Source organism: Uranotaenia lowii, chromosome 3 (assembly GCF_029784155.1).
Source record: "Uranotaenia lowii strain MFRU-FL chromosome 3, ASM2978415v1, whole genome shotgun sequence".
NCBI lineage: Eukaryota > Metazoa > Arthropoda > Insecta > Diptera > Culicidae > Uranotaenia > Uranotaenia lowii.
In genome coordinates, this window is record NC_073693.1 from 135,185,636 (window position 1) to 135,212,707 (window position 27,072).

The 27,072-nt window shown below is 35.5% G+C and overlaps 1 protein-coding gene and 1 long non-coding RNA gene across 2 annotated transcripts in view; one reads left to right on the forward strand and one right to left on the reverse strand.

Annotated features, from left to right (window-relative positions):
- The window catches only part of LOC129752640 (uncharacterized), a 642,051-nt gene that overhangs the window by 599,568 nt on the left and 15,411 nt on the right, over positions 1–27,072 (reverse strand). The window contains exon 2 of the mRNA XM_055748413.1: positions 24,847–25,715. Coding sequence (XP_055604388.1) covers positions 24,847–24,933 — 87 coding nt within the window. The 5' untranslated portion in view covers positions 24,934–25,715. The remainder of the gene's footprint in view (positions 1–24,846; positions 25,716–27,072) is intronic.
- Positions 5,657–7,966, forward strand: LOC129751062 (uncharacterized). Its single transcript, XR_008738585.1, has 4 exons — positions 5,657–6,088; positions 6,161–6,452; positions 6,513–7,464; positions 7,532–7,966. It is a non-coding gene; the product is annotated as an uncharacterized LOC129751062 (long non-coding RNA).

A 27,072-nucleotide genomic window follows, 5' to 3' on the forward strand; every position in this document is an offset into this window, starting at 1 on the left:
TGTTGAAGACTATAAAATAACTCAATAAAACTGAAGCAGCCAAACAAAAAACCGTACATCGATCAAAGAAAATTGTAACATCTTTGAGAGGCAAAAAGTGTTTGTTGCTGTCTGTGATTTCCCTTTTTCTATCAAATGCAAATAAAGCAACAATGTAACATTCATACAAGTGAAACCATTTTGGATAGAAAGAGCGAAAACAAGAGCGCCTCAAAAACAATTTTTATTTGAACATTTTCAGTATTTTAGGCTGCACTACCTTTTTATAAAAGCACATTTTTTGTTAACCAATTCTAAACTTTACACAAGGTATGCTCATGCACTTCAGTAAAAAATGGGTTTTAATCATTGGAAATAATATCAAATGAGTGCGAAAAGGTAAAAAAAAATGGGTTTCCTAAAACGTTTTACCACTGCTTGTTCAGTAGAACTGTTTGAATTAGTGGCTTTTGTTTTGTACCATACAATTATCTGAGTCTCGTTGCTTTACGATTCCGAACTCCCAAACTGTCTAGTAAATCGTTCCCGTTTTGTCGTGTAATTCAACAGATCAAACCACTGAACCACCAACTTGCGGTTGAATAGCTAATTTATTTATTTATTTGTTTATTGATTGGTGTAGGACAAAACCACCGATGATGACCGAATCTGGCTGGAAACAAACGGGGCGAATCGATGATGGTCGGTGCAGGAAATGGTTTTACCACCTTCTAATTATGATGTTCCGAAATCAAACAGAAGGAAAAAAATGTACCAGACCGAGGAAATAAAAAGCTATGGACACAGAGCAACATTGCTGCTTCCTTCATGGCTCGACCAGATCGTGATGGATGCGGCATCTTCCAAAACGTGAGTGACTTTCTCAAGAATTGGCGAATTTGGTTTGAAGGCAACTTTCCGTATAAACTGTGTTATATGATAGAGATGGTACTGAGGCAGTGAAGCTACTACAATTCTTGAAGATAAAATTTCCAAGAAAAAACATGAAATTGAGCTGAATCAAAGCAATCGAATGATTTCCTTTAATTCAACCACGGTATAAGAAAAGTTCAGATACCGGTATTTCGATTGCAACTTACTATCATTTTCAGTGAGCTTTTTCGATTGAATAAATCGAAAATGTTCACTAAAGGAGATAGAAAGTTGCTAGCAAAATACCGGTATCTGAACTTTTCTTATACCGTGGTTGAATTAATGGAAATCCTTCGATTGCTTTGATTCAGTAGAATTATTCAACGAAGTAGGCTCCCAACACATATTAAAGTACTTGTTCATATTTTTTTTTATGTTCAAAAGACAGATTTTTTTTTCGAAAATATTTTGCGACTATATGTTCAGTTTTTAAGTAAATGAATGTTTTCAGCATTAAATTATTGATTATGACTCCGATTGTATTCCCCAGCGCGCAATTTTGGACACACCAAGGGTAATATTTTTTATCAAAATTTTAAGAACCAACTTTAAACAAAATCTTGTTGTATAGGTAAATTGGACATCAAAGACGCATTATATATCGATAACTACAGAATTGTGAAAAGGCACATGGGACTCATATGCGCATAGGGGCAGCATAGGTGTCCAAAGACCAATAAAACCTAGGGGGCGGAAATATATTGATGAATGATTGAATTGTAACTTTCTTCACTCAACTCAAAATTACATCCTGTCTTCGATAGAAATGATCATAAAGTAGTTAAACACCATTATTAATGTGCTTTTGTTTATTTACTACAGTGTTGACAATTAATTTGAAGGATAATTATAGATATTTTTTTTGAAAATTTTCAAATTTTCTTTGAAATTTGACATTTTTACCAAAAATTTAGAATCCAAATAAATTTTCCAAACAATTTAATCTCAAGAATTTAAAAGTTGGAGTTCTTAGAAAAACTTTTCGGCGAAAACTTGAAACTTTTAATCGTATGTTCGCAATTCTTATAAAAAAAAACTTGCTCTAGAGCCCCCGATCGGTATTTTCTGAATTGTGCGGTGCATAGGAGTGAGTCTTTTCTATAATGTGGCAATTTTTCAGAGAGACTGAGTTTTTTTTGTTGAAATTATTCTAAATAAAAAGGACACCGTGTAAGGCGGTGTTCATTAATTACATAACGCAAAAAATGCTGTTTTTGACCCCCTCCTCCTCCCCGTATGTCACAAATCAGAACACTGTGACGTACTTCTCTATAAAAATTACTTCACACTGATAAATACCACCTCCCCCCTCCTCATTTATTTCTGAATTTTAAATTTAAAAGGTTACAAATATGTATTTTTTTTTAACAATTATGTTAAAATGCTTTTTTTTTAACCTTCGGAATTCAAAATTCAAAACGAAACGATTCTTTAACGATCTTCAATATAAGTTAAAATCTGTCCTAAGGCTTCTTAGTACCGTAAAACGGGGTAACTTTGATCACCGGGGTAAATTTGACCAACAATAAACTTTTCCACATTATCATCAATAACTCAGTCTATAGTTTGAATTTTTGAAAACTGTCTTCTACGTTTGAAAGCTTACTAATTGAGTATCAAATAGGCAAAATTTGGTTTGTATTTGAAATTTTTTCTGTCAGTAAAAATCTTATTTCAAAATCTTAAAATATCTATTTTTTCCAAGGCTCGCGAAAAACAGCTCTACTGATGATACCAAAACGCATTTAAGAGCAAACGGGTTGTTAAATGTGAAAGAACAACTCTTTTTCTTTGTATATGAACAGTTTTTTGTAGTCATTTAATGTTAAATTTTTGATATTTAAAAAATAAGGACATTTTCCAAGAGTAAGCCAGTATTGGACAAATGGATAGGAGCTCAATAAAATCGTTAAATTTGAAGAAAACATGAAATTGGAAATAGTGAGAAGGCCTAGGGGAATATGTGAAGGTAAAATTTCAATTGTATTTTGAAGCTCAAACTATTTAGCAAATATTGTAATTATTGCCCCTGAATGTAGGCAGCATCATAGTAATTTTTCGATTATTAATATTTTCAAAATAAAAAGTTAAAAATCAAGGTTAAATTGATAAATTTGCGTATGTAAATATCATAAGAAGTTTTGTATCCTTTATGATCAAAAAACTTCGTAAAACTGTCAGAATATAGACTGATCAATGTCACCCCAAAGCATCAAATTCTGAACAGAGACGAAAACGATTTTTAAATCAATTTTAAAGTGGTCTAATAAATTTCTGCATCCATGTTTTACGTTCATAGGAGTCCAGTACTGGTTTTAAAAATATAAAACATGCCAAATTCCTCTTAACAGAACAAATAATTGAAATATATTGAAAAAAGTGATCAATCTTACCCCGGATTACGGTACTCAAAAATGATAATTCTCTGTTAAAACTAATTGATTGTCTTCTTCCGAGTTGCCATTTGCTTGTATGAATAAAAAAAAACTCGAAGAAAAAAAACGTTACGTAACTATGAGCATTCCTACAACACAACTTCTGTGAATTCTTCAGCAATAAAAAAATTGGCTTCTAAAGGGTTAAATGCAATGTTTAGAAAGATTTTTTCGATTCGAAATGCTTTGCGTTTTGAAACAGTTTTTTGTGTTGGCACCCCAAAGGTCGTGACTTTAGATTGGCCGTCTCGGTCGCCTGATGTCAATCCAATTGGAAACGTTTAGGTTCAAACGAAGATTAAGCTAGAGTCTTCCGATCCTGCAATTCAGAACAGCTTGTCCGCCGGATTCACAAAATTCGAAGGTCGTTTTCAGAGGAAAGAGGAGTGTATTCGAAAAAAATGCAACACTTTGTTTTATAAATAAATTTTGAATGCATCGAATTGAATGAATTGAATTGATGAAATTTTCATTGAAGCTACCTAGTAATGTGATGTGTACGTGCGCAAAATTTGGTGACAATCTATCAAGTGATTTTTGAGATTGCGTCCAATACTGAAGTTCATTGACAAAATTTTTTGGGCAGGATCGAGAAAAGTCCCAGTGGGAGACATAAAACAGCTAAAAATCAACTATTCGACCGAAGTTCACATGGTAAATCATTAAAGAAGTGTTAGAGGACCCAATAAAGAGCTAAAATTTGAATAAAAGTGGAGATTGTTGATTCCGTGAAGTGAGAGGGATGTGAGAAAATTTTTCAAGCTCAATCCGAAAATATAAATGAGGAAGTGATGAAAAAGTCAACTTTTTCTACTGATTCGTCTAGCTGACTTATAAATACGCTTCAATTCATTTCTACAAGGTAGAAAAGCTGCCTACCGGTAAATTAAACAAAATACGATGGTCAAATCGTGCGCAAAATATTTGAACTGCTTGTGGAGAGATATTTTGAAAAATTTCGCAATGAACGGTCACCTGGCAGGTTACCAACCAGAAACTTTTCGTTGACAAGTCTCGCCTGTATTTCCCGGAAATAATCAAGAATAAAAAACGGAAAAAAATTATTGTCTAGTACTTGAGGAGACTTACGATCTGCGGAAACTGCAAATTACTCATTCTTTCATAACAATTGACAGGATGAATGGCTAAAATTAAAAAAAAAACTGCCTTCAAATGCAACCGTTTTCTCTGCAAGGCTCTTATTAGGTCCCACAAAGTTTATCTACTCTGTTTTAGTTGGACCTGGAAAAAGCTACACACAAAACTTTCGAGGCCGGAAATTAGCAAAATTTTGCTCAAATTTGACCAGCTAAAATCTTAGCAATAAATTTAGCAATTTTATCGAACTAAAATTTTAGCAAACAAGAGAAAAATTTAGCCGCCGCAATTTTTGCTCACTTTTCTAGCAAAAACCGAAAAAAAAGATCGCCCGGACCTGAAATTTCAAAATTTATGGTTTTTTCTCTGCAGATTTAGGGAAATGTTTGATTATTAAATATAACACTTATTTTTCATTCACTTTTAATTTATTTTTCACATTTTTCTTAAAAATTTTAACACTTCGTAGAACAGAAGTTCCGATCCTGGGGACGCACCTTCCGGCGAGCGGAATACAATGCCATTCTTACCAACGAATGCACTAAGTTGTGTGTCGGATGGAGCTCGTTGAATTTTCTGTCTCGGTAGAAAAATAATAAACAATTTTAAAATTAAGAAGTTGGAAAATCTGTATAATTTATAATTGACCCTACCTGTACGCTTCCGGCGTCGATTAGGCTAGTATATCGTAGTTGACTTAGCCACCTTTAGAACCACCAGAATCGAACTTTCGGAACCGCGCTCAATCCTGTCAGTTTGTTTTTCTCCTCCCAACACGCGGCGGCTGCTGTCTGTACACAAAGCGGCTAAAAAACCTTCGTTTTACTAAAATCGAGGAAGATAAACTGGAAAATTACTAAAATCAAGTGAATTTAGCTTTTTGCTAACTCGACGGTAAAAAAATATTTTTGCTAACGGAAAGTAACAGTGAAATTTTGCTAAGTGGAGCCCCGAAAGTTTTGTGTGTATTACACAAAATCACTGGTGGAGTGATAAAAATTCACGACCAAATTCAAAATCTTGAGTTATTTTGAAAGTCAAGCTTCAAGAAACAGCGAACGTAATCAAAAATTTCCTTGATTTAAAAAAGGTGGTTCATAGTATACATTATAGATGGCGCTAGTGTTGCCCAAAAATTAAAGTCGAAACATTTCCCTATCGGACTCTACCTCAAAAACAACTTGACAGAACACAAGAATTTGCTTATGTAAACATTATAACACCAGGTAACTACGATGAAAATTCCATCAATTTCCATCCATGCATTCAAATGTTATCCCGCATAATCAAATACCGTACACTGAATCTTCAATATCATTCAGTTCCGATTACCCTAATAGTGACTATCCGTTGTATCGTCCTTAAACAATCCAATTTTCAATACTATTTTATTCATAATGCGCCTTCGCTAGAAATGATCATTAAACTATTACTGAAAGATACAGTTTGTGATCTAAAAACGAATTAGTGGAATCAGATTTTTTGTCCTAGCTGTGTTTGCATAAGTCGCAAACAAAAGAAAAAAAATGGCGTGTTTGCGATTGCATCGATAATTTCTCGGTTGGAAAACTTCAATTTAGCCGGAAATTAGGACTGAAAGAACAAATATTTGCACCGGAAAAACAATGAAATTGGTTCTGACGGTGAGTTTCATATTTTGTAATGCATTCTAAGATAAACTAGAACTAATCAAAACAAAAATTATATTTTTTTAGGAGGTGGAAAAACCATTCAGGCGGCTGCTCAATCAACAGAAAAGCGGTAGTGAAAATTAAACCGTGCCTTCTATACCTCAATTTCGGAGGAATGACAACATCATCCACCTTGGCCGATGCGCTGTCCAATGTAGTCGTGCTGGACGAGTTGCCGTTGCCGACTCGACAAGCTTCCATCGAAGCGGAGCCTTGTTCCGTTCTGTTTCAGACCAGTTTCGAAACTACAATTTCGAGGATCGCAGAGTTCGTAACCGGAATTGTAAATTCATCAAGAACGACGAACTTTAATTTGGTAAGATTTTTTTAAATCTCAGTTCTCAAAGTTTGCTAAACAAAAATTTATTACTTCCAGAATCAACTTTGTACGAAGGAAAAAAAGATGCCTTTATGTATGCACCTGGCGGTGCTGCTCCCGAGCAAAACGCTGTCAAAATCAAACGACCAACCTAAACGGGTGAAAAGGTAAACAAACTTATTTTGTACTCCCAGCGGAAGGCAGTCGAAGCCTTTTCCGGGGAAGTTGAAATTCTGACTCCCGGTAAATTTACGAATCGCGTTTAAGAACGATAACAGTACCTACTAGCGAATAGCCCAATTCCTCAAATTAATGTTCGTGGGCAATCAGAATGAACCAACGAGAAAATCATCAGCTTATCTGGAGGTGGTGCTGTTCTTTAGTGATATGCGAATTCCCTAATTCCATGCAAGTGGCTGCTATCCAGCGCCCAAGTGATCGATCCCCAGGCGTATCTGATTCGTATCACCATTCGGAAGGACCACGTGAAGTACATCAACGAATTTTCCCGGCGGAATGTGAAAAGTACCTATTAGGCTGACTTTTGGAACGCTGACCAGAATCAGGACTGCTGAGTGGCTGGAAAATCCACACATCATTGACAATAGCCAGGTTTACATGAAAATAATGTTTCAAGATGAGTTGAAATTTCATCTTTGGAAGCCGTGACAATTCAAGGTATATTCCGAGTCTTAGACGGATAATTCTTTCCTTTTGCCCAATCATACTTGGTGGCTTGCTTGCCTTTTTTCCTTTGAATCCGCTGCTCAAAAAATGTCAGGAACCTTGGCAGGAAACAGACATCTGGGCCCAGAGAAGGCGAGCAAAACTAATTTTTGTTACACGACGTGAAAAGGAACAGTTTTTGAATAACATGACCGAGTACTACCAACGGAAAGACTTCTCCGAGGGCAAGGGATTCATATTTCGAATGTTTACGGATGCTTCACATCATGCCGGAGAGGATTTCTAAGAAAAGCCGGTTAATGGTCACCTTGCAGAAATGTTGGTAAATACTAATTTTTTTTATTGTATGATAAAATCACTGACCATAATTAAAGCATCTTTTTTTCTAGACGAAATTTACTGTTGCCCACAGTCTGGTCATGATTATCTAACGGACTTCAATCTGTACTACCATGTGCTGGAAAAAAAAGAACGGCCGAGGAATGCTCCAACTGCTGGCACATCTGTAAAAGTTACAAAACATGAGCTATACAATTTATAAGTTTTCCGTTTAGGATACGGAGGAAATTCAACCCAGTTAATGCAACGGGACGTCAAAGTTCATTCGTATCATACAGCGAAGAAAAACATGCCAGTTTTGACCATTGCTTTCGGAATATGTATTGATAAACCGGATGTGCGATTTGTTACTCTTCATGAGCAAAAGAAAGAAAACTCTTACCAGAAAAATGGTCTTTCCGGGCAAGATGCAAACGAGTCCGACTTCGATGTCCCAGGAGGCTTTTCCAATGTTTACTCGATATTGAAATACTGCATCAATGGGAAAATGTAAGTATGTATTCGAATTTTCTAAGCTTAGAAAAATTACTCCAATTCTATTTGTCTTTAACTTTGGTTGTCTTCTGATTACTTTCAGCTTGTCACTTTGCGGATGTTTGTGACGATAGTCGTCAACTGTGTAATTAATCCTTTACCGAGATGTGGATTATTTGCTGAAAATCAGCACCCGTTACCAGACTGTGTTGGTTATTCTGTGTCGCGTTTAATACAAATACAACTTATTAAAAATACAAATTATTACGACTGCCCTGACGACTCCGAAAAGAAACGACTGAGTATGCAGCAAAACTGAAAAACTACTTGAAAAGAAGAACTGATCAATGAAATCATGCTGTAAAAGAAGATACATTAAGATAACCAGGATGTTCTGTTTGCTCTAAATGGAAAGGAAAGAATGAAATTATATCAGGCGATGAGTGGTGAGTATCACAAATATTCCCTTAAGTCAAAATTTTATATTAAAATGTTTAGAATATTCATTGGGTGCTCCCCATGCTGAAAATCAAGCCTTTATTAAATCCTGCCATGTTGCCATATTAAAACTCATTTTATTCTACAGATCGTTTACCAAGCCCTTACTGTTTCGGCGGTTCTTTAAAAAGTTGGATCAAGTTTAGCTGATTGCAGTCAGGACAGTCACATGGGCCTGGATTTGTTGGTGTGCTGATAATTAGCGTTAACAAAATGAAGACGGGCTCGATCCAGAAAATAATTAATGAAATTCGCAAAAGACTTCTATGAGCCGTTGCAAAGAAGCGGTTCAGTACTCGGTGTGTGATGTAGCAGCACATAGATTGTGTGTTGGACAAGTCGTGCTTAAAGGAATGGCAGCCGAAGTTGGTGGCTTTGATTTGGGAGATGGTTTATCCACAGGTTTATCTGTTCGATCGGATGGGATGAACAAGCATGTACGATTCATGTTCGAAATGGCTCTGGTTAATGGAGCAGGAGCTAACAATGAGTCGTTTATCAAAATTTACATGAATGCATTGGCTAGTATCTAGGACCGAAGGATTTGCAGAACGCGCACATGCGCATATTTGGTTGAAAATAACGGATATTTCCACAGATTAAAGTTTGACCCAGTAGCGATCATCTGTCGAACTAATGACGATGGAGACGATTGGCCGGTTTCGTGTTAGGCAATGTCTATTGAGTAAATTGACTATTGTAATAAAATCTGAAAAAATACAAATATTTTACATGTCTATTATGAAATTTATTTATATTACTATTAATTACCAATCATACCACGAATCGTCCCGCCTAGATGATTTTTGTCTTTTTATTATTGTTAAAATATAAGTTCTATCGTCATCAGTTCCTTAAAAGATCATAAACTAAAGATTACACGTATCATATATTGCGGGTCATGGCCGTTTTGGAAAAGAAAAAAGCAAAAAAAATGAATGGTTACTCTACTTAACGACCCGTTCGCTGTATCGTAAAGTGCGTCCAAACGATTCCATTTCATGAAAAAAAGACTACCTTAATCGTACATTAATAATCCAAAACTATAAAGCTAATCTTTCGTGTGTCTTAGGAAGAAGATAATAGCAATCGTTATTTTATAATACTGACTCATGCGGGATTCACAAAACAGAGTTTTTTTTAATACACTTCTTATCCGCAAAATCTTGTCCAAAGTATGTCTCGAAGATGTCAAGGTATTATAAATGCTTGGGGTGATTGGACCTGCTATTAATGTATTTGCATTGAAGTTTTCGATAAAATTTATCAATAGTAGAAAGAATATCTGTAATGGGTGTTATAATTTTCTGGCAACAGTGACTATTTATTCTCTGTTATGCAACAGACTGAAGTTTTTGTTTAAATCAACCATTTTTCCAAAATTTTGAAACATATCAAGACTGACTCATAGCTAAATTTTTAAATAGTTTTTGTAAACATTGTACCTCAAAAAACTTAGATTTCAACTAAAACGAAAAGTAGATATTGTAGATGTACACTTTCGATTTTTTGTCTTTCTTTCCCAACCCCGCCTTTAGTCGGGGAATATGTTGAATCTTTTCTTCCTTACCTAGGGCCTAAATGCCAATCATTTTTTTTTAATTGAAAAATACATGGACTAAAGATTTCTAAGGTTACCAATATAATAATATTTCAAAAAAAAAATAGGGCCATTTTTCGTTTTATCGTGTTCTTAAGGTTCTCTTAGTTGTACTGCTGCTGTACAACTGCTTGTCAAACATTTATCATTGAGGTGAATTGTTAGATTAACATGTTTTGAAACATTCTGCGCAAAAAGAAAATTGAAATAATGATTAGCTTCGGTTTAATGTCGATTTTAATGAACTCCGTCTGAAGGTTAAATTGGGTTTTAAAAGTTTGAATTAAGAATAGGATGGACTGAAAGAGACTGAAACATAAAACAATTTTTTTTTCAGAAAAAAATAAATTTATTTTGTTTTTTTTTTATAATTTTTTATCTGCATATCTCTTCTGGTTTCGCTTTCATACATTGAAATAAAGTAATAGAAATACCATTCGTCAATTCCTTTTAAAATCTAGGATATTTTTACAAATTCAAAAGGTGTTTCTATTATTTAATTTAAATAAAAATGTTTAAAACAAAAAAAATAGCTAGAAAATTTAGTTTTGGCCCGCGGGCAAGTATCATTTCTAAAATTTGGCCCGCCGCACACAGGTGTACGTAGAAGAAAAAGTTGGCCAAAAAATTTTTTAGGTTTGAAGTCAATAAAAGCGTTTATTTTAAACATTAAACGATTTTTTACCGTTTCCTTATTTTTCATAATTTTCTTTTAGAAATTTTCTCACATTTATATGGCATGATAGATAATTCAGGTTAATTACGTTATAAAATTTAAAAAAAACCAAGAATTTTGTTATATGTTTTTAAAAGTAAAATAGTAATTGAAAATATTCGAAAAAGAACATATATTTCACATGACCTTAATTTAAAATAAACGATGCCGCAGGTGACTTTTTTGTGGAAAAAAACTATCACTATTTTTAAACTTTAAACTTGAAAATTTCAAAATTGCTCAAGTTTGCGCTATTTTTTTTCTTTTGCACATGAGTTTTGAAGTTATCAATTTTCAAATTATATCAATTATATATACCGGATTAAATTATATATATATACAAATTATATATACCGGATTCGTAGCGAACACCTGTTTTGCAGGACAGTCGTCCGGCATTCGCGCAACATGTCCCGCCCAGCGTATCCGGCCAGCTTTCACCACCTTCTGGATACTGGGTTCGCCGTAGAGTCACGCGAGCTCGTGGTTCATCCTTCGCCTCCACACTCCGTTCTCCTGTACGCCGCCAAAGATGGTTCTTAACACTCGTCGCTCGAATACTCCGAGTGTACGCAGGTCCTTCTCGAGCAATATCCAAGTCTCGTGCCCGTAGAGAACAACCGGTCTAATGAGCGTCGTATACAGGTTACACTTCATGCGAGGGCTAAGTCTTCTCGACCGCAGTTGCTTGTGGAGTCCATAGTAGGCACGACTTCCGTTGATAATTCGCCTCCGGATCTGCGGTCACCAGTGAGCCGAGATAGACAAAGTCTTCGACTATCTCCAGCATTTTTAGTCACTTATAAAGTTTTATTCAGAGATTGAATTAATCGCGCTGATTCAACGATTAGTCGAAAAATTCTATCTCATAAAAATATTAAAGTTTCGACAGCTACTACAGCTTATAAACAAATCAGATGTAAAAAAACGACCGGTACATGGTTCAAAATTTATTCAAGAATCAAATAAACATTGACATAAAAGTAACCAATGAAATTTAAATTTTTAGTTTTGGCCAAGTTTTTTGGTGAAGTACTCCTGTGTGCGCCGGTCTGAAACGCATATGAAATATTTTCAATACTCACCAATCAAGTAAGGTGAAATTTTCATAAGGATATAATTGTGAACCTATATTGATGATTTACAACTTATTTTTTGTCAGCTTTTTGTGAATAAGCGACAAGTTAGTACAGAAAATGTTTGAGATATTCATTGCAGAAACCAGAGTTGCAAGTTTTCAGATAATCATTTTATATTGATACTCACCGTGATGAGTATCAATCAAGCAGCACAATGAATTTCGTTGTGATGCTCCAAGCTTTCGATTTCAAACGAAATTCACTGAACATCACATCTAGAAAAATAATCAGAAATCCAGATTCCCATTAGAGAAATCTTCAGCTATATTCCCCACTTTTTCCCCTACTATTTTTTGACGACAGTTAAATTTGTAACGAATCCATGGAATATTTGAATGTATCATAGAATGTGATAAGCTTTTCACACTAGCGACACGCCAAGTTGAACGACTCCAAACGCTTCGATTTAAAAAAAATACGAAAGGGATGATTGGAGTTTATGGAGACTTTTTAATAACACTACACATAACATAACATAACACAACACTTTAGTTTTATAATATCATTTGCAAATACGGCGCTTTGGTACTAAACAATTTATAACATAATGTCATAGTCAAGACGACTTAAATGAAAAAAAAAAATAAATTTAGTCGTTGACGCTTTGTTGGTTTTCAAAATTAAAAGCAACAATATAATATGGGATTAAGAGCAATATTTCTAATCGATTTTCTGGCTATTTGAAATCAATTGTATATGCTTGGTTAGCTAAACATAGAATGCATTAATAAAAAAAATGGATATTTGATTTAAATCTCAAGGGCTGAAATTTTAACAAAGAAAAAGATCAAAACTCAGAATTTTTTTGGGTTCTTTTTACTGTATTTTCTCGGCTGTTGGCATAAAAAAAAACATATGTTGAACTGTATTATGGTCACTCATCAAATCTCATGCGGTCTCTTCTTCAGAGCATGTTGTGTACGAGTGAAGGATAACTAAATTTGGAAATATTAATAAAGATCATGTATTCAAAAAAAATATGCATCTATACATCCAGAATTAAAACCTACTTTTTTATATCAACTAAATGAAAAGTTTAATGATTGAAGCCGTTATGTCCGAGATAAGCTGTCCTTCGTTTCAAATTTTTTTTATTTCTCTTTTCAAACGAATTTTTTTTAACGTCCTTCGTCCTTGACATTCCTTTTCTGTTCCAAACTACTCATTGGTGGTGCATTTTTCTGCAGAATTTTTGACAGTAATAGTCACTGTAAAACTGTAAAAGATTCGGAAAAACCGTAGAGAAAACCAATTTTTGAAACCAACCTTAACATTCCCGATTTCACAAAGACCACTTCAAAATGATGTACTAGGCTGTGAATGATCAATAAACAGCCTAAACTAGCCATTTTACTAAAATTGAACAGTGTTTTTCCAAGGGTTTCACGAGTTTCTTTCAAAGGGCATTTTTAAACGTTCTTAAAAATCGTTAAAAAAAACCAGTTATGTAAATTAAAGAACAGTTCATTTCTGATGCATGTGTCTTAAAGCTCATAAGATAATAATAAAAAATTTGAAGTAAGGCCGCTTAACAAATGAAGCGATTTTTCAATTACTCTGAATGGTAGTAAAAAATATTTGATCAATCCTAATATTCAATGGCACATCATATGCTTTTTTCCATTTAAAATTCTATAAATCTTCTGGAAACGCTCTCAATAGAATAAGTGAATTTATCGGACATTAGATAGGCTGGTATGAATCATATCCTACTTTTTGGTGCGACGATAATGTTTTCTACTTCAGAAATTTCCCACAGGGAATTTCAAACATCACGCGAGTCGAGATAATATTTGAAAAAGATCTGTGAGCCGGCGCAAATAAAACCGGCTTTCGTTCTCTTGAAAAAGAAAATCTTTAAAATGCATTAAAAAATCATTAAAATGTCTTTTTTAAATTGTAATAAAAAATATTAACCATTAGGATAGAAGCTACAAACCACCGCTTTCATTTGAAAGGGAAAATTTAAATATTTCTTCTTTATTACTTTTTATTTGGTTGATAAATGCTTTTCACATGTGGTCGATTCCAGCTGGTTGCATAAGCTGGGATGCCATGCGTTTTAATTGGAATGGTTTTTTCGTTGGTTACAATCTTTTTTTTATTTTTATATTTTAAAAGTTAATTTGTTTGGAAGATTTAGAAACTATTTTCTTCATTATTAAAACTCTACATAGCTACTCATAAATTTCAACTTTGTTTTTAAGGTTGCCGCTACAAGTTAGGGACCATTCATATATTACGTAACGCTTTTAAGGGGGGGAGGGGGTGTAGCAGTTTGTTACGCTTTGTGGTATTTGATTAGAAATTTTGAGACGAATGTGTTACGTAGGGGGGAGGGGGGGTTGAAAATGCTCGAAAATTGCGTTACGTAATATTTGAACGGTCCCTTAAAGCAAAGCATAGCTCGAATGCTATAAATAAAATCATGAAACTTTTTTCTGCAAAATTGACAAAACACTTTCGGTAATTAAAAGATACTAAATTTGTAAGATAAGCCCAGTGGATCCTTATAATTTTAATTCTGAATTTTGGTGTTTCTCAGCTTAGTTGTCTTTGCGGTACTTTTTGTGTTAATATTTAGCTTTTAAGATTTTACTAATTTTTTATCTAGTTTCTTGTAATGTCCAGGAGATTTGAGATGTTTTTTCTGGCAAGCAGATTAAGCCATTGGGGGTTTTTTGAAGAATTTTTGGGGCTTGGGCATTTCAATGTTTGCGATTCTTTTCCATTATTGCAAAACTTTGCATTAACGTTTTTAAGAGATTTAAAAGTATATTTCTGTAGGAAATACAATTTCATAACTTGCATGTCTTTAATCGTCTGAATACGAGCGAGACTTATCAACATATTTCAGTGCTAAGTTTGGTCATAAAAACCTTCTGCTCATCCTGTAAAACTTTGATTAACCTAAGACAGAAATCAAATCAAATTCTTACAAGTAATGATAATACATTCTTCAGAAAGATGTTTTAAAATCAAAACTTTCGTTCACAATCAACGTTAATGTTTCACACTGAGATTCAAAAAGGGAGAACCTCACTCGAAAAAATCTTAATTAAATAGGATTTCGCAACTTTGCTATAGACAGAAATAAAAAAAACGAATTCTTATCATCAACCTGATTATACTGAGCTTTTAACAGTTTGTTCTCTATAAAAATGTTTAAAAAATGTATAACTGACCTTTAACATTCATCAAGTATAACTGACAGTTTTTAAAAAGTTGTGGTATGCTCAGCTTTTTCTGAACTATAAAACTTGTTTCATTGTTTCATTGTTCAAGAGCTTGCACAAATATTATTCCATGGCAACCTGCCCTCCAAAAAGTAGTTTTTCTGCTCGTGATTCTCAGGCTGAGGAGGCGTTGACATTCAAGACAAAAACCGCTTATGATACTCACGATGAGATTACCTAACATCACACTGAGATTCAAAAAGGGAAAATCTCACTCAAAAAAATCTCAATCTCATGAGATTTCGCAACCTTGGCAGAAACTAAGAAGGCTTTCATTTGAATCGTTCGAAATTCATAGTGTTTTTTTTTTATTTATAATTAAATATTTAATTAGTTTGTTGATGTTTTTTTTTCGAAAAATCTAACTTTTTACGGGCATTTTGATCTAGGTACAACAAAGGGTACCAGTCCAGTACCAAAAACAGTAGGTTCAAAGTACGAAATTTTGATCATCGTTATCTTTGTAGATCTATCAATAACGTTAAAACCAAATTTATAATCTCCCATTGAAACTTGCAGACAAGACCACTAACTGCGAAAAGGTTTGCTAAAACATAAAGACCCGTCCATTTATCAGTAAAATATGGATTAATATTAAAATACCGCTTAAAGGGACCAAAGTAAGGCAACTCACCCTACCTACGTTACTGAAATTTCCACACAACGTAACGTGTAAAAAAGCTAAAAATAAGTGTTCTTGATCGAATGAAAACTTTTTGTATCCTTATAAATTTGATGTTTCGATGAAAACCAGTTAATTACTTAATTATTTTTACAGTCAAGCGAAAGGATTTTTTCTTGCCATCGTTGGTTTTTCTTTTTTGAACAAACGAAAACTAACCATTCTCAGGTTGGGAATAGTCGGTAACATCTTGCATATTTTAGCTGAATCGATTTTTTGTTCCAGTTAAAGTTCAAGAGCAATCCTAGCCCGATTTCAGGCTCGAAAAAGGGTTATCTACATCAATCATCCGGCTGACATGCCACCCATATGCATTACGATACTTTTCACTCCAACTTTTCCCAAGGAGAAAGTCGAAGAAAGGCTCTGATCGTTGGTAAAATATATGCGGTTTCAACCAGGACAGCGAAAATACCCAAGTATCCAAACTTAGCGTTAGGTTTTATGCGGCCATTTATTCCACGCAAACGTCAAATTGACCGCTGCTGCCGAGTGCCGACAAACCTAAACCCAACATGCAAACGGCACATTTGAAAGCAAACCTCAAAAAAATATGAATATCCTTAAATTTTGCAACTGCATAACTTATGTGTATGGAAAAGTAGTTAGTTGAGGGGAAAACTGCACGTAACCGACATTGTTGTTTCCATCAATCTAATAAAGAAAAGCGCGGCACACGGCAGAAAAACCACACCTTCAATGTAGAGCCAACTTTTCGAAGAAAACAACCATCAGCTCCAAATAATTTAATTGCACGGATTAGATGCTACGGTTCGATTAGGAAAATTTATTGCCATACGAAGGAAATTCCTTCTGACTGACTGTAAATTTTACCGGTCTAGACTTGGGCGCTCATGACACGCTGAAAGTATCACAACAACCACAACACATGTGTGAACATGTAAATAGGAAAACTTTCAAAGAAAGTAAATTGGTTGAATTGTTCTTAAAATAATTTTCAATCAGCTTTATGAGGAGATACTAGACACCGAGAACTATCACTTTCTTCCATGTGGGAGGGTGTCATGGAAGTTTTAAAATATTTTCTATGAATTTTTTTAGGCTTCTGTGTATTTCTTTCGATTTTGTATGTAAGTCCCCCTCAATGAGATATAAGAGGTCTAATACAAACCTAATAAATCCCCACCTAATTTCTGCCACATGGTTGAATTTTAAACTCTAAAAAGAGATAATTCAATCTTTGGACAACGACTTTGTATTTAATTGACTTTTAATTGACAATAGAAAGCTTACTGAACTTGACCACCGCAGATAATCGTGAATGTAAAGGTCCATTGAAATCAGTAACCGCTACAGCTAGTATGAAGATCAAAGTTTCACATCGAATTGTCTGTGCAGGGAGCGCTTTAATTGTGATTTACCATCCAATGTATGACCGACCACACCCTGTCAACATCGTCTTTTATGGAAAACGAGAGCGATTTTGATGTTGATCCGACCGGCACCTCGCGTTGTGTCGCGTTATTTGAATACTTATGAATACCTACCATCTAAATAGTGAATAAAAGCCGCGACTAACCTTCTTTCGCGGGTGCAAATAGCCCTTTGAGTAAGCCGCCGTCAGGGCAGGTGAGAAGCTATATCTCCTACATATACCTACACATCAACGTTTACAATCCAATTAGGTAACAGCATGCAAATCAGAAGGTGGCGCGACATAAATGACATTAAATATTCACAGATTAATCAATCTCCTTCATGTTTATCGGTGTGACTTAAAAATCAAAGTTAAGTACACCTACCACATACTGATAACTATCACCTGGTTTCTTTGAAAAAGGCTAATGTTTTATTGAGAAACCAGACTGCGTTTAATCGATTCCAAATATTCTATGCATGGGACCAATTGATATATGCAGGATCTACTATGGATTGTAGCTTTCGGTGATAACTTTTTACCAATTTATCTATGAACTACAAAATCTGTCATCCACTGTAAATTTTTTGTTAACAAGATTTTACACTTGTTGTGAAGAAAATGAATAAAACGAAAACAAAAAAAAGAGTTGAGCTTCTTTTTTTTTCTTAAATTTTAATGACCATTTTCCTCAGCAATCGTCCATAATTATTTTCCGGATAAGAGGCCAACACTTCAAATGGATTAACAGTTTGATAATTGCTCATCATCCCCCATATCATGGTGGGTGTAAACGGTCATTGCTTTGGAATGGCTTTTAAACCATTTGCTTCAGCTCTTTTTTTTTAGAGTCGCTGACCAACCGAGAGATCATGCCAAAACGAAGCATTAGAAATGGCAAAAGATGATGAACAGTTTTCACTTACACGATTGTTGTTGATTTTTTATTTTTTGGCAAATGAATTGAACATTAAATATTTATATACAATTTATCATGCGATACGCAAATACTGGCGTTCTAAAAATTAATAATTTTCCGGTATTTGGAAATTTAACGTATATTTACAAAAGGGTTGTAAAATATTATCATCATCTTTAAACACGTTCCGTAATTTGTTGTTGATTGTTGTTGATAAGTCCTAAAACAGATCTGTGTAAAATTTTGCCCTAATCGGACAAGAATAACCGTAGCCAGATGTAGAACACGGGTTAGAAACCTTACAATGGTCCAGTGTTATGCGCCAACTGACGTTGCCGTTGTTCAGGAGAAAGAGCAGTTTTACAGTCAATTGAACAGCATGGCTGAGAAAATTCTAAAAGGTGACATTCAAATCCACTTAGGCGAACTTCAACGCAAAAATTGGCTCCGACAATCAGGACCTCGAGCGCACCATGGAGCGCCATGGTCTAGGAAAGATCTGCGAAAACGGGGAGCTGTTTGCAGAATTTTGTGGCAACAACATGGTGATCGATGGATCGCTCTTCTTCTATCGACCTGCACATAAAGTCACTTGGGTATCCCGAGATGGCCGAACAGAAAATCAAATTTACCACATCAGCCGAAAATAGAGAAGGATCCAAACATTGCATCTGACCATCACCAAGTCCTTGGCGAGATACGACTGAGAGTTGCGGGTGTCCAATGGCGCGAGTAGAAAATTGGATGTCGATACAACGTCCGCCGAGGTGAAAAGGGCATACGTTGAACAGAATCCCGATCCTCGGAACTGCCAACAGTCAGAACATTCGAAAAACATTGGTGTGGAATCAAGAATGCATTTATCACGACGAGCCATGGTACTCTCGTTAAAGCTTGTAGAGAAAGAAGTGAATGGATGTCAGATGAAACCTAAGATCGATGATCAGATAAAGGCGAAAGTCAGAATTGAGTACCGGATGAACCGGAAAGCAGCCGCTCGCTTACGATATGCGGAGCAGTTAAACGAGCTTGTAGAGAGCCGGACAAACTCCCTAGCCGAAGAGGGAGAAAGAGCTGCCTCCAATGAATGGAGATATCCGATTACTTTATGACATTTCTCGCCACAAGGACTAATGCTAGAATGTTGCTGAAAGACTGAGCAGGTTAGCTGTTGACAGATCGAACAGATCAGCTCAAACGATGGCATTTTGAACAACTCTTTCGAGTAACAAATAACGATGGCCAACAGAACCCGCAGCTCGAAGCGCCATCAGTAAGTCGCATTAATGGCGTCAACTCGGAAGCTCTCTCGCTGGCTGAAATAGAAGAGGCAGTTAAAGACATGAAACCCAACATAGCGCCTGGAAACGGTTGGATCCCTGCTGAAATGCTTAAAGTCGACCCTGCCTTGTCAGTACAAATGTGGCACCGTCTTTTCACTGACATCTGGGATACTGCAACATTCCCGGCTGACTGGATGCAGGGTATCCTCGTAAAGGTCCCGAAGAATGGAGACCTGGCCGAACACGTTAATCTGTACAACCCTCAAAGTTCTTCGCAAAGAGATCCTGAACAGGATCCAGGAGAAAATTAGCGCTACACTACGACGGCAACAAGCTGGATTTCGTTTCGGACGATCATGTGTGGACCACATCACAATGCTACCAATAATACTGCATCAAATCAACGAATTCCAAGACTCTCTTCTGCTACGTTGATTTCGATTAAGCATTCGACCGACTTAACCACAAAAACATCTGGGCTGCAGATAGTAGAGTAGAGGAGTCCCAGAGAAACTAGTCCATCTCATCGAAGCAAAGTTTTAAGCATTTTCGCGACGGTGTCTTGTCCTATCCCTCCCGGTAACATATTGTTTTAACTTCGTATTCACGTATTATTCAAGAAATATTTGTTATTTAGTTACTTCATACAAGTGGTATTGATAGTAGCCTCCGCTTTCCTGAGAGCTTTGAGAGTCTTCAAGAGGAAACTAGTATAATTTTGAAGAGTTTGGAAGGCGTCAGGGAGGTATGCTCATAAATTACGAATTAACTCGAATAACTCAGTGCACTAAAATGATTATGAGAAAGTAAAAAAGTAGGTATTTATGTTTATTTTGAGCTGGAAATTCATCGTATTTTAAAATCACTCACAAGATTTTTACAAAACTTCAATGTAGTATTTATTCGACTTTGTAGTCCAAAACGTCATTTGTCAGATTCGATTGGAACAAAGCAAAAAGGGAAACTCAAACTCAAAATAATTGAAATCTTGTTTGTAAAATAATCAAATCATATTGTAATCACACCATTATCAGGGTAATATTGGTAAAAAACTTCTACTATTTGTAATTCGAATTCTATTTTCGAAACTTTGTTCACCATAAAAAAAATATTCAGCTTGTAAAAATTGATTTTGAAAATATTAAAACTTTGCACTTTGCACTCTTAGATTTAGTAACGTATTTTTAATTAACGTGCAATGGTATATAAACAAATAGAAAGTGTTGGGCATTTAAACGCTGATCGCAAATTAATGAGCAATGTTTTTGTTAGAAAATTCAATTTATCTCCAAATTAGTGGCAAACAAGCTCCAATAAAGATAATTTGACGAGCAAGATGACTGATATAAAGTTTTCCTCAGATTGTGGAACTTTTTTATCTTTCAGTTTACCAAAAATTGAGAGAGAAAATAATTAAGAAAATCTAAAATTATCGGCCATAGTGGTCGTATATTTAAAGCCAGACTCTGCAATTAACATATTTAGTTAGGTAAAATTTATTAATAATTCTACTTGAACTTATTTGATACTTACATATTACGGAGAAGGGGAACTTTTATAAAAATATATTTTTTCATAGTAATTTTTAATATTTTTTTTTAATATATATAAAGAGGGAGCCCACCACACTCCCCCACACCAAAAGGCTCATTTGAGCCCCCTGGTAATGGACGCTACTGTTCTCAGCACGTCTGGCAGCAATTGAAAAAGAAAAATTAATACGCGAGCAAATTCTTTTCATGCTGAGAACACAAAAATTATTTAATTAATTGCGAGGAAATGTGATGAATATTATTTAAACTAATTTACACTATGAATCTCAATGGAAAAAGTTTCCTTTGAAGAGATTCATGTTGAAACAAAGTTAAACTAATTATACAATAAAACTATACTAAATTTAAAAAAAAACTAACACTTCAAGTAAAAATTATACAGAATTAACGCTACAAAGTGATAAATCTTTACACTAAAAGCTAGCTTTGTTCGACTTGTTTAACGACTTATTTTTTCTTTAAACATTTGAAGCAGTTTGTTTTTGAATATGGATCGACGATTAGTTTCTTTCAGATCATTGGGTAAGTTATTATATTTGGTTGGTCCGATGAAAGAAATTCTTTTCTGTCCTAAAGTTGTTAATGACCGACAGCGTTGTAAATAATTTAAATGACGAGTATTGTGTGTTCTTATCGCAGCTCTAAAGTTGATATTTTGGATGGTATTTGATGAGTGCATATTGTCAAAAACATACATGATAGTCTGGAGCACTGGAGGAGTAAATAAGTTTGGTTGGATGTAAAATAGGGAGATTGTAAATATTTTTTAGACATCTGTTTTGCAAGGATTGCAGCTTTTGTAAATGTGATTGAGATGCTCGACCCCAAACTGAGATAAGGTAGTGTAAAATTGAATGGATAAAAGCGTAATAGAATTTCAACAAGACATGTTGAGGCACAAAACGTCGTAGTCTCCAGAGGACACCACAAAGAGGAGAAATTCTTTTTTCTAGATTTTTAATAAATTTTGCTAGGGTCTCTATATTGTGGTAAGACTTTCCTGGCCGAGCGAAATATCATATACTTAGTTTTTGTGTAGTTTAATGATAGCAAATTGCTGTTAAAATATGCGGATAGTAATTTTAAATCATGCTCCATGTTATCGATTATGACATTCGGAGATTTTCCTGTATAGAAAAGTGCTGTGTCATCAGCGAAAAGCCTTGCAGTACCTAAAAGTGGAAGTTTACATAGATCATTAATATATAAAAGAAAGAGTAGTGGCCCTATATTGCTGCCTTGTGGGACGCCTACACTAATATTTCTGATTTCACTCTCTACTCCTTGAACAACTACATATTGTTTCCTATCCGAAAGATAACTGTGAATTATATCATTTGCTTTGCCCCTTATTCCATATTTATTTAATTTTTCCAGTAAGATGCCATGATTAAGCGTATCAAACGCCTTTTTCAGGTCCAAGAATAAAGCACCAACTATATTTTTGGAATCAATTTCTTTAATTATGAAATCCACAAGTTCAGAAATTGCAATAAGAGTATTTGAGCCTGCTCTAAACCCATATTGCATACTATATAGAACATTGTTACAATTGAGGAAATTTGTAATTCTATGTACTAGTAATTTCTCGAAAACTTTGCTAAATACACTGAGACTTGATATTGGTCGATAGTTGCTAACATCTTCTGGATCGCCTGATTTAAAAATAGGAGTCTGTTGCTTTTTCTTGTCTTCTATGTATTTCAAAAAGGTTGAATGACAATGATTATTTAAAAAATCCTTTTTATGAACGGCTTTCCAACTCATTTAATATAAATTTGATCAAATAGTAAATTTTAAACGATCATTAAAATTTTAAACTTTTAGATTAGGTATGAGCAAATTTTGAAAGTTTCGCAAAGAACAACACAAGAATATAACACGGAAAAGTTTTTTTTATATTATTTTTTAATATTATTATTGTGTTATCTTATTTTGATCGCCACGGAAATCTTATTTAATTTTAATCTGAGTTGGCATTTCGACAAATTTATAGAAATTGTTATAATTGGAGAGCGTAAGAAAATTTCATCTGAAATGCGAAAAGCTTAGGAAGGGTATTTTGTTATGAACAATTCCGTTCTGCAGAGTGATCTTTATGGGATGAATAAGCCCAGAAAGTTTAAAATCTCTAAAAACGTTATGTGTGAAGTCAAGGAAATCAAATTAAATTCATAACCCATGTATCGAGTCTGAATTGGAAGATATAAACTTGTCTGGTAGCTCGTTAAAAGTATATTAAACACCTGTAAATTTATGTTTTGATCAAATAAAGAAGAACTGGTAAAAATCTGTACTGAATCTCGAAAATCTTTATTTTCAAAACACGTTAAAAAATATTTGGCTAAACTTATACTTTAGGTAACCCACTGAAATTTGTTTAATTTTAAAACTAAAGAAAAAATTGTAGTGTGGCCCGCAAACATGTCTCAATACTAAAATTTGGCCCGCCTGTTGAAAATCTTGGCCACCCCTGGCCTAAACTATGAAAAATATTTCATCCGAAGACTGCATTCCGATTCGAGTTAAATAAAAGTTATATAGCTTCAAAAAATAGCTATCTTTTTTAAGGGTGATATCCATCACTATTAATGAGAGACACTGCTTCGAACATTTTGACGCAGCACTAACAGTGATGAATATGACTGTGAAAAAAGTTACAGTTACCCCATTTTCGAAATCTAATAACTTTTTTATCATAAGCCGAATTGAAAGGCAGTCTTCGGATGAATTATTTGTTATAGTTTAAGCTTTAAGAAAAACCGTTTTCAAAAGAAATCGGCCGAAGGGTACCAAAGATTTTTATGAAAACCTGGATTTTCATGTTCCTCCCGAACAAAATGTCTTCAAATCCCATACAAAATTTAGGCTCGTTGAGTGACCCCTTCCAGTGATCCGATCTGGCCCAAATTTGGCATGAGACCTTGTACTAGGCCTAGAATCAATTTAAGCTTCGAAGTCCGGTTTGGTTGCTCACTGGCATTGAATCTCTTGGCGATTTCATAGTTCAACTGCCCTGGATTTACCTTAATCGTTCTCAAAACCTTCAAATGCAGTTTTCGATCCTTAATTCCACTATGACGCTTGGTATGAACCTGCCGATCGATAGTATGCATCTCACGGAAACGTTTAAGAACGCTGCACACGGTCGATTTGACCATTTTTAACGATTTTTTAACCCGACCATGTCGGGTTGTACACGTAGGTTTTCAAAATTAATTTTCGCCTCGCGGCTTCCATCACGGATAACTTTTTTAAAACAAAACAAATCGAGATGAAATTTTTAGCACTGATAGAAGAAAACGTTTCAAAACAAAGTGCTGTCAAAACATTCCAGATCCGACAACTAGGAGTGCTGTGGTATAATAAACAGTGCGTCTAGATTTGAGATGATCCTTCAGGTAAGATATCGGACTGGCAAGCCAAGATGAGATGTTGCAGTGAGTTCGATTCTCACAAAACATTTTTGTATTTTTTTATGAGTTATCCAATAGGATAAAGATCATATAACATGTTTTTCTTGTTTCGCTTCGTTTTGCTTGGGAGCTTTAGTCTTCATGCCAATGAAGCTTTTCCAATCATATCATTTTTGGTACAGTACACTTTTCAACGCATTTTTGGCACAGAGATTTTCAAACATCTTCTATGCGTGTAGATGTATCAGATAGTTACCTTTGTGCGTATAGTGTTTTATTCAAAACTTGTTGAAGAAGGTCTTTTAACTCTTATCTAGGATTTGATAAATGTCATAAAAGAGCAAAGAAAACCTATATTTTGTACCAAATAGTTTGCTCTTCGGATTTTTGTATGGGACTTTACACTTAAAATATATAATATTACATAACACATTTAAAGGAAGGCACGAGAAAAAACCCTTGTCCAACTTACATCGTCATCCAGCGCCGAATTACGCTGCGTTCCAAGCCGAACCTTAGAGTACTGCTTAACGAGCGCCCGCCAAACGACGTAAGCCATCGCTGCTACGTTTTAAGCTAGCTCTGTCTGATTCCTCCTTCGTTCAAATCTGGGGCCCTCTTTCTGTTTTGGGGCCAATTGAGTATTCAAACAACAACCTTCTTCTGTTTTGCTGGAGCCTAATTTCTTCGACAACCGTTTAATTTTCACTTTATCTGAGCGTTAACCGGGCACACCGTTTTTCCACTACCCCAAAATGCTGCCTACCCTCACTTTGCTGGGTGTGCGTTCCAGAAAAACGTGGACGCCTCCTCACGCAGATCATTCATTCATAGGCATACGCGATAGAAGACACAGGGAAATCAGTGCGCTCAATGATGCGTGAGCTGGAACCGAAACAGAAATCAACGACGGAAGGCTCACTGCAGAAGATGAAGAAAAATACTCGCCAGTCGCTTTTCCTCATCACTGCCGGATTTTCACTGCGGGCTTCATTGATGCTAATTATTTTCCAATACTGCTGCCACTGCTGGTTGTATCAATGCGAGGGTACCTGTAGTGCCATTATCGCAAAACGCCCGTGCATTTTCCATTCATCTCGTGCGCGTTCCATACCGCTAGATGGCTCATTATTTCGGCACGCCAGAGCACTCCAAATTCAACTTGTAGCGCTTGTTGGATTCACTCACTTCACAAATTGCCGAATTATCGATGGATCTATTTTTTCTGTTGTTTTGTTTCAACGTTAAACTTGAGGTACAATGAAAAGGAAACTGAACAACTCACAACACCTTTATCGGTAACCTATATTTTCGGTCTCATCGAAAGCGAATTTTGCTTCCCTACGTTTGGGTTTGAACATGTTAAAGGAAATTCACTTATGGATGCAAAAACACAATGCAACTTATGATTAGCGCATCCCTAATTCGCAGCTTATCGCCTTAACACTCTATTCGGGCTCTATTGAGCAGGAAATTCGCATTCCGATAGCTTGTCGGCGGAAGACGCTCAATTAGTTTCCCCCCGATTTGGGCTTAAATCAATCAAATTCGACACCACTAACAACAGCTCCCCATCAACTGTATCACAACAAATCGATTCAAATCTTGATCCCATTCGGTTGTAATCACTTTTGCTGGTAGCAATTCTCATTTCGCACGCTTCTTTCACGCGCCATCCGTATACCAGTAAAATTTTTCGATAACGGTCAACTCTCGGCGTGAAACTGCGACCGCAATCGGCGTTCCACCTTTCGGCCTTCGCGCGCGCCTTTTTCAACCCAGAACTTTACCTCAATATTTCATCTTCAAGAAAAGCAGGCCACAGCTACCGTGCGTCCGAGAAGCCTTATCTCGAAACTACCGTAACTTCCAGAACTTATCTTAATCAGCCACCGATATTGTTGTCACTGGTTAATTCTGAGCTTTTTCCCGGTTCACGCCTCAAACCAACAAAAAAATAATTGTTTGCGCCTCAACAGTCTAGTCGTGAAAATTTGTACCGAAAATTGGATCCACAAAACCACAACAAACAAACGCTCTCCGTCCGACACGATGTTGATGGGTACACGGCAGGTTCCACACTGTCGGGGCCATACCTTCCGGACGGAACCGTTTCTCCCCACCCATTCAGTCAGTCCGGCAGTCAGTCTGTTGTACTCCTATTTACAACAACCCAGGTGTAGCTGTAAGTATCGAAAAAAAAATCAACAGCCATACTCAGCTATGCCGCTAGGTTGATTTGGATTTTTGTTTTGGTTTGGGCGTTCTGGATTGTACTTTTTTTTTGCATTTCATTAAACCCCCTTTTTGGGTGGCAAAGATGGGCTGGGGAAAAATTTCCAAGCCAATTTTCCTTTCCACACGCGTTCGTCGTTATCGTCTCGTCGGATCGACGTCTCGCGGACCAAGTCGATTATAGCCGTTTCAACGGATTTGTTCACATTGTTACGATACAAACGAAAAACTCAAAACAAAGTGTTTGCAATTAGGTGTGAATTTTTTTAGACGGTATTTCAAAAAAGGAACAACGAGAGATTTTATTATTAATTATAATTTGGTGCAAAAACATGATGTTACCGAAAATCATTGAAATCTCAAGTTGTCAAAAGGCTTGCTTTATCATTTAAGTATGTCTTATCTCAAAATCAAAATAAGTTGAATGACTTCCTTCGAACTGGTGAAGTTTTCAGACTGAAGC